The 8,614-nt window shown below is 39.3% G+C and overlaps 1 protein-coding gene across 1 annotated transcript; it reads left to right on the top strand.

Moving 5' to 3' along the window:
* Window positions 1–299: 299 nt before the first annotated feature.
* On the top strand, window positions 300–7,521 carry tmem235b (transmembrane protein 235b). The gene is made up of 4 exons (XM_086304743.1): window positions 300–671; window positions 762–842; window positions 943–1,080; window positions 6,909–7,521. The coding sequence occupies exons 1-4, from the start codon at window positions 494–496 to the stop codon at window positions 7,136–7,138; spliced, it is 627 nt and encodes a 208-aa protein (XP_086160869.1). The 5' UTR covers window positions 300–493; the 3' UTR covers window positions 7,139–7,521.
* Window positions 7,522–8,614: the final 1,093 nt, after the last annotated feature.

Raw genomic sequence — 8,614 nt, 5'->3', positions numbered from 1 at the left:
CCTCCACTCAAAAGGTCTGGCTGTATTTATAATGTATTTAGATTTGATTATATTTATATAAGCCTTTGCATCTCTAGCTTTCTCCATACCACAGCTTGAAATTGAGGTTAAAGTATTTTACTCAAACACAAATGAGTGCAGCCTCTTAACTCTCCGCTATTTGCTCCCTCCGTGTTTTGCGTAAACGTGTGCGTTTCAGTGTGAATCCGAGTCCCTCCCAGACAGGAGCTGCTGCTGCTCAGGCAGGTTCTTATCTCTTTGTTACTGTGTGATCATTCATTAATTGAGAACGGAAATGAATATCGATTCCCCTTAACAATTTGATTAGTCAATTGGAAAGATTTTGGGGAGGGATATTTTTTCCTGATTACTTAGCCGGCGGTGATGAGTGCGTAAAAGCACTCCAAAGCACACTCGACAGCAGAAGACCTCCGTTACGCATGAGCTGAAGCCACCGAGTTTCACGCGTGTCTCAAACCTTAACCTGTCCAAGATGAAGGTATCTTTTGGCGCTTTCGTTATCGCAGCTGGCATCTGCGGGATGCTAAGCTTTGCCTTTTTGGCCACTTCCCTCGGCACCGATTATTGGTACATTATAGAAATGAATCCCATGAATGTCAGCGACTTTGAGAACATGAGTTCCCACTCGGGACTGTGGAGCATCAACGAAGGTAGGCTGCCACTTTTCTTAACTTTTGCCTCTAAATGCTGAGATCTAAACCCTCAACCAACATCACCGTGTTGTTAAATGTGATATTCAGGTGGGAAGATGCACACGGGCTCTATCGACTCGTTCACAGTTGACTACTCCGGGGTCTCCGATACCGAGCTGCGCATGCTGAGTGAGTCCAGAAACACCACCAGCTTTTCTGCTAATGAACTTTCACTGTCAAGGCAGCTATAACTCCGCTGATGCTCCATAATCCATCTGTTTCTACCCAGACATGCACAGTGCAATTGTGGTGATGCTTCCCCTCAGCCTGGTTCTGTTGCTCTTTGGAGGCATCTGTGGATTGGTCAGCTCCCTGGCTCGTAGCCCGATCCTCCTCACCGGCACGGCGTCGTACTTCTTCATCTGCAGTAAGTTCGGGTTCACTTTATTTACTCTGATCTGTTTAACCTTAGACCCACGAAGATCGGTCCGGATGTCCAGCTCTGAGTATTGAATACGCGTGAGGTCAGCCGCTTTGTGAGGGCACTGCGGTGTGTGAAAACGGAAAACACTTAGTTGCTAAGGGTTTTAGTGCATCCATTTACCCTCCATTCAATTCTGATCCATTAAAACACAATTGCCACAGGCCAGTGTGGCCAGAGAGCTCTATCCGAAAGAGACTGCGCAATCAATCACCCAAACGTGTCCGTCTAACACTTTGTACTTTTTATATAGTCTGTAATTTCACATCGTGTTTATTGGGCATCATGAGACCTGCACAGGAGTCAGTTAGACCACAGAAGTATTACAAATATAGGTCATGACTCATATGTGGCACACGTAAATGGACTACAAGCAGATATGGGTTTTAAGAAATCTACTTTCAATGAGAATTTTATATTGCAGTTGTCATTATTTTCATAAACACTGTATTATGCAGTAAATTCGGACTATAGAAATTCTTTCATTCATACATGAAATGCATCGCATTTGGAATTAAGTAAAAACTACATGTAACCATATGTTGACGATGATACTGCTCTCCCCAAAAAATTATCTTTAAGCAAAACTTCACTCCAGAAATGTAAGCTGTCTTAATAACGACACAGCATTACTTAGGGAATCGTTTTGATTGACTTGTGATTATTAACTCTGCAACATTTATTAATAATTAACTTCTGACAGGAGGGGAAAATATGAATTAGTGTGCTGTTATTAAGGAATCGCAGTGGTTTTGTAACAGCATGTCTGTGTATCTGTATACAACCATGGCCATTTCATTAGGCACAAATTGCTAGTACTGCGTTGCACCTCATTATGCCTTCAGAGCACAGATTCAACAACGTGCTGGAAACATTTCTCTGAGATTTTTGGTCCATGTTAACATGACAGCATCACAAAGTTGCTGCAGATTTGTTGGCTGCACTTCCATGATGAGACTCTCCTGTTCCACCACATCCCAAAGGTGCTCTATTGGATTGAGATCTGCTGAGTGTGGAGGCCATTTGAGTACAGTGAAGTCACTGTCATGTTTGAGAAAACAGTTTGAGATAATTTGAGCTTTGTGACATGATGCGTTATCCTGCTGGAAGCAGCCAATAGAAGATGGGTACACTGTGATCATGCCAAAAACAAAAAATGATCCAGACAACATTACACCAACAGCAGCAGCCTGAACCACTGATACAATCTCTGTAAACCTTGGAGATGGTTGTGAATGAAAATCCCAGCAGATCAGCAGTTTTCTGAACCAGCTGCTCTGGCAACAACAACTATGCCACATTCAAAGTGACTTAAATCACCTTTCTGATGCTCAGCTTGAACTTCAGCAGGTCGTCTTGACCATGTCTCCATGCAGTGTGCATCAGGTTGCTGTTACATGACCAGATAATTAGGTCTTCTCTGCTTACTGTGGGTCTTTTGCATCCTCTTCATCAGCCCCTCAATCAACCAACTCCTCCGCTAACAAGCATTTGAAGAGGCTTACCTAACAAAATGGCCAATGACTGTATGAATTACACAGATTAAAGGTCAGGCTGCCTCTTTTAGCACACATCTTTCGATTTTGCTCCCCTAAACTACTGTTCCTGCTTCAAATTCAGCACATCTTAAATTTTAAAGCTTTATAATTCAACTTCAGTGGGTTTGCTGAAATTGATATGTTCTCATCGCATCATTAATCAGTGAGGACCGTTTGCCTCAAAAAGATGGCCGGAGCAAACTGGCATGTGTTAAGACACCCCAGTTGTGAAAGAGACAAACAAGACGAAGATAATATTCCAAATGTTTCAGCCGCCATGTAAAATGTTGAACCTGGTTATCTGATCCAAATTCAGAACATGATCTGAGTAAGAATAGCTTAGTTAGAGCTGAATTACTCATTTGACTTTTGAATTAAACAGTTACAGACCACAGAGCTGTTTCTTTTTGGTGTGTATTGAATCTGTGCCGGGCGATAACAGAAAAAACTGAAAAACTAAAAAACAGGAAACTGTAATAAAAGTGGCATTCAGGTCACAACTAAGACAGAAAGTGTTAAGATGTCATGTATCATGCACCTACAGTGATTATTAGTTTAGTAGCTCAAAAAGCTGTAAATGTGAAATAGTTAGATTACTGTTAATGCCATTCTCTTAATCTAGCTATTTCCAGTAATTAAGTTATTCTTGTCTGCATAAACCTAGCGCCTGAGCTTCTGGATCTCCTGGGCGCTCTTCTGCCAACGCCTTATGACCTCCATAAATGGGACCTTGTGATAGACAAACACATACTTAAACAGACTCTTCATAGTCTCACTTTAACAAGCAGCACATGGTTAAGTGTGGAATAAAATAAAGTCTTGAATTAGATTGGAGTCATCTTGTGAACTTGTTGACTGTTGGACTTTTTAAAAGACCTCAGCCTCCGAGCCGGGCATTTCTTAATCTCTCTCGATTTTGCCACTCTGCTCTGTCGTTGGGCGCTCTGCTGCTCTTAGTTGTAAGCATTTAATTAACTTTTAATGTCGGAGTATTTTTAGAGTTAGCCCATTAGTAAGCGTGCAGTGCATTTATGAACACGATTGTAACGTAGTGTGATGAGGAAGACAACAAGAGTTTTGCTATATTACAGGATGAAGTCTTTAATTGTTCATTTGCACAACACAACCAAAATTAAAATTACCAACGGCTAATATTGGTTATCTCAGTGCAGCGTTCTCCTGAGAAGCCTCGGGCCTTGGCATTCGTGCAGATGTTTACAAGTGGAGGTTTGTATCTGACCCTTGATGAAGCCTCATCAGAAATGAGCTCAATGTAAGGGTGGCTGTCAAGAAATCATTCTTAAGTTAGAAAAACAAGAAAAACGGTTGGGATGAATTTCAGCCATTGGTTAAAATCATCAATCTGTTTGGTGGAGGTCAGGATAGAGGTACAACAGTGAGTGTCCATAGCGATCTGTAAAACATGATGGTTTGGAGCTGCATTTCAGCTAGTCGTGTTCAGGATCTTTTTAAAACTGATGGAATTCTAAATGCAAAAATGTATCATCAGCTTTTGATCCACCATCTGGAAAACATCTTAATTAGAAATGGGTTCATTTTTCAGCATGACAATAATCCCAAACACCCCAGCAAATGTCAATAGTTTCCATGTGTTCATTCAATCAGTAGGCCTGAAACATTAATGAAACTTCTTAGTTCAGAAAGAGCTTTAAGGATCACTCCTAGAAGCCTTTCAAGGGGCAAAAAGCTGCTTAAGGGTTATGTTGAAGTGATCGTATCAAATATTGACTTTCATTTCAACTCATTAGAATTGTACCAACTCTGTTTTTGCTTTATTTACTGCATTTCTATATGTCTTTGCAGATGTTTCGATACATCTCTGCAACTATTTTACCATTTTTGTAGCAATCTCTAAAGAAATGAAAAGTCCCTCAAGACTTTAGTAGCTGTTTCTTTTCAATAAATCCCCCGATTTGTAAGATGGCAAATAAAAGTGGTTATTTGAGCAGATACTAGTGTTATTACGTAGGCACTCTCATTTTTGCACAATCAGTTGGTGAATATTTGGTCTAATGTCTGTAAAAAAAAAAAAAATTCAAGACAGTCTATTAATCTCTTAAGATATCGAACAAAAGAAGCGAACCAACTTGACATTAAGATGCCTATTCTAACTAAATCTAATCTAAACTTCAGTGACACTCACGTCCTGTTACAGGATATAATGAAAAGCGATAGTTTTTACACTGAATAAAATATATCTTTGATTTGATTTCTTTATTTCTATTTTTTTATTTATTCTTTTAGCTGTCTGCTCAATCATTAAAACTGATTACACACCTGATGAAAAATTATTCCATTACTTGACTTCCTTATCTCTATTATGGTAAAAGTTGTCTTTCCTATATGCGCTGCAGTTCAATCATTTCCTGTCTCTCTATTTGTTTCTTGGCAAAGTGCATAAAAATGAGGCGTCAGATGCGGTTTCCTCATCATATTCCTAGTTTGTTGCACCTTGGGGTGTAATTGTAATAAAATCTTTATTAGTCCCGCCCCGGGTAGCTTCATTTGCATCCCCTTAAAACCAGTAGCAAGCTGTCAGAATTAAAAGGGTTTCCAATAGCAACACTGTGGAACAGTGTGTGTGTATGTGTGGGTGTGTGTGTCTCAGTCTAGTCTCTGATGAGTAGAATAACAGACAATCCATGCGTCAGTGCTGTTCCTGTCTCTCATAATATGAGATTCTGGGCAGCTTCATGAGTTACCGTTCTCAGCTCTCAGCACAGAGCTCTGACTAGAACACATTTCCGCTTCAGAATTGCTGGAGTACGATGCCAGCTTGTGCAGGTGTTTGCTTCTAAAATGCTATCCTCCTCAACAGGGTATATAATTTATTGTCACCTCTAAACCTGGAACCAAACTAATAGCAGATCCAAATAAGGATTTCCTTTATCTATCTCGCCCAGAACCCTGATACAGGATGCAGGTTTGGTGAAAACTCTGAGTTTGTTAAACTTGAGATCGAGGAAAATGCAAAGCTTTCAGTTCCATAAAGGAAGCCAACTTAAATCCCAGGTTATCTATTGAGCTAAAAGTCTGGGTTTAATCTGTCTCCTCTCCTCCTGCTACGTCTGAACTTTCTGTTTCATTTCCTAATTCATACAGTCGATATCACAGCTCCTATTTGCTTTGCAGAGACTGAGCTCTTTACAAGCACTGAAATGTCAGTTAGATGTTAACATAACTTTTATAATAAGGGCAGAGAAATTGGGAATTTATTATCAGCTCAGAATAAAACTCATAAAACTAATCAGTATGACGATTTAGACAAAAAGGCCTCTCAGTAATAATCAATCATTTTTCATGTCATAATTGGCCACACTGATGAAAACATTTTGTTGGAGAAAATGTTAAGTGAATGTGACACTAAATCTGGACAAAAAGTAACCACCCCTCATTCATCTAAGTTATTTTTTTGCTTCTAAGAAGCAAAAAATGGTTTTGTGCAATCTTTTTCAAAACCAGTTGAATGTAATTTGTTCCCATTACTTTAGTCAATCTACAAAAAAATGCCAACGATAACACTCTCTGACAGACATAAAATAGTATTTTTGCACCGACGAGGTGATTCTGAAAGAGCTATTAGCCAAAGATTCAGCATGTCTGAGAACGGTGTGTAGTGTTTCCAGTTTAAGTGGGGGACAAAAGAAGTAGTGTTAGGACTAAAAAACTATTTTCAGCTGATTCAATTTTCAATTCAATGCAGTTTTATTTATAAATATACAAATCACAACTACAGTTACCTCAAAGTATTTTATACTGTAATGTAAAGACCCTAAAATAATACAGAGAAAATGTCAACAATCAGACCCTCTATGAGCAAGCACATGGCAATAGTGCGAAGAAAAAACTCCCTTTAAACAGGAAGAAACTTTCAGCAGAACCAGGCTCAGGGAGGAGCAGCCAACTGCCACGACCAGTTGGGGGTGAGGGGAGGAAGATGGGACAAAATACATTCTGTGAAAGAGAGTCAGAAATTAATAATAACTATAATGAATAAATGCAGAGTGGTGTAAAGCCACATATTGTGAAAAGAGGTGAGTGAAGAAACACTTACTGCAGCATGGGAAGCCCCCAGCAGCCAAAACAAAGGGAGGATTCAGAGTTCCCTGATCCAGCTCTAACTATATACTTTAAATATACCAGTTTTGACTGCTTTGAATCTGAAGACCCTGAACTTACTTGCCTCTTCCTGTGTGTATATGTGTGAATCTCCAGGTCTGCTGACTATGTGCGGCGCCAGTCTCTACATCATTTACTCGAACCAGGCACTGGCTGAGACTGAGAGGCTGGTGGGTCAGGAGGGCCTGGCCTACATTCACACGTCTTTCGGCTGGTCCTTCGGTCTAGCCTGGCTCTCCTACGGCCTGGAGCTCCTCACTGGAGTACTGTTGCTTACAGCCGCACAAATGGCCAAGCTCCAGCACACCAGTCCCATCATGGCCTAACATAATCAGTGCAGTGGGCCTATGGTGTTCTAGATGAGAACTGAACTGTGTGTGAATACTAGAGAAAGGAAAGGATGACGATGCGGTGTGATTCTACCTTCACACAGACTCCAAAGGCTATCATAAAAATTGATGTGGAGCGAACTGTTTTATGGATCTATTTTCCTTCAGTTTGGGCAGTTCTGACTTTCTGACGATGAGGTCCAAGTAAGGAGGCGGATTTATACTGTCAATTACATTTGACCAATGACGCCCTCTTGTGGTGGGGGTTGAATTTGCACCTCATACACGGAGTGTATCTGTTGATCATACTGTTGTGCCAAACTAAACTGACAAGCTTTCAATTCACTATAATATAATGTTTCTTTAACTTATCTCATATGAGTCGCTTTGTTTGTTAATATATTTCATTTGCTATTTATCTAGGGATTGAAGAGTAACGCAATTTCTATTCTCCGTATGTCCTGTACATGTGGAAGAATCGACAAATAAAGTTGACTTTGACTTTGACTTGACTTTGACTTATATATATATATATATATATATATATATATATATATGAGAGAGACTTTTGTCATGCAGATTAATTTGATGAAAAGTGAAACCGTTTTTTCAGTAAGTCTCATGTGTTGTTTAACACTGTTCTACATAAGTTACACGTTTTTGTATTAGTGTTCAGTGCGACTACAACACTGAGCCAACTTGCTGTCCCATTTCTCATGTTCTTTTGGTATCTCTGTAACAAATTTTAAATCCAATGCAAAGTTTATTGCATAATTAATCTCGTGTCAGTATGAAATTAACTACATGGAAAATAAATAGATACACTTAAACCAAGTTTTGCTGTTATAATAACTATTTTCTAGTAGTTTTTAACCCAAAAAATCAAAAAGGGGCCAGAGAAAGGTAACACAAGTATGTCAGTCCTTCTAATAAGTGTAAATGACTACTCTGCAGTGGACTATTAATTATCATAATTTTGTACTTTAATTTTCCATTGTCATTAGAACACATCACATTAATGAAATTATGAGCAAAAAATAATTAAATCTCTTTCCTTTTATTGTTAATTTTATTGCCAGCCAATAGAACAATTGTGAAGTGGTTCAAAGAGGCTCAAAAACTACAGTCATGTGGAAAAGAAAGTACAGAAAGAAAGAAACAGTCATATGGACAATGAACAGGTACAACATTACCTCTTAAATTCAAATTAATATGGTAGCAGCCAGGCGCTGGTGCTCAAATCCACTTGATTAATTTATCATCAGTGTCAGCATCTCTATAAAAGCAGATGTTTTGGCAGTTTGCTGGTCTGGAGCATTTGAGTATTTGTTAAAACGATTCCACAATCTTCACAAGAATGAACGTCCCAGCAAAAGGGCATCAGACCATTCAATGCTTATAGAAAAAAAAAAAACCCTGAGCGATATCTCAGACTCTACAGGCCTCGGTTAGCATGTCAAATGTTCACGTTTA

This window comes from Aulonocara sp. 'chitande type north' Nkhata Bay, linkage group LG8 (genome assembly GCF_057382095.1).
Source record: "Aulonocara sp. 'chitande type north' Nkhata Bay isolate Kocher_YH1m ecotype deep benthic linkage group LG8, A_spYH_male_GT1.1, whole genome shotgun sequence".
In the NCBI taxonomy this organism is placed as follows: domain Eukaryota; kingdom Metazoa; phylum Chordata; class Actinopteri; order Cichliformes; family Cichlidae; genus Aulonocara; species Aulonocara sp. 'chitande type north' Nkhata Bay.
Note: the sequence above shows the minus strand (reverse complement) of the source record. Positions and strands in the feature narration are given on the sequence as shown.

What these genes read in the sequence shown, in the direction of transcription:
- tmem235b (XM_086304743.1), top strand. Translation starts at nt 494, where the DNA reads ATGAAGGTATCTTTTGGCGCTTTCGTTATCGCAGCTGGCATCTGCGGG. An exon ending in ACTGTGGAGCATCAACGAAG is followed by an intron (nt 672 to 761) that starts GTAGGCTGCCAC and finishes TGTGATATTCAG; the next exon opens with GTGGGAAGATGCACACGGGC. An exon ending in GTCGTACTTCTTCATCTGCA is followed by an intron (nt 1,081 to 6,908) that starts GTAAGTTCGGGT and finishes GTGAATCTCCAG; the next exon opens with GTCTGCTGACTATGTGCGGC.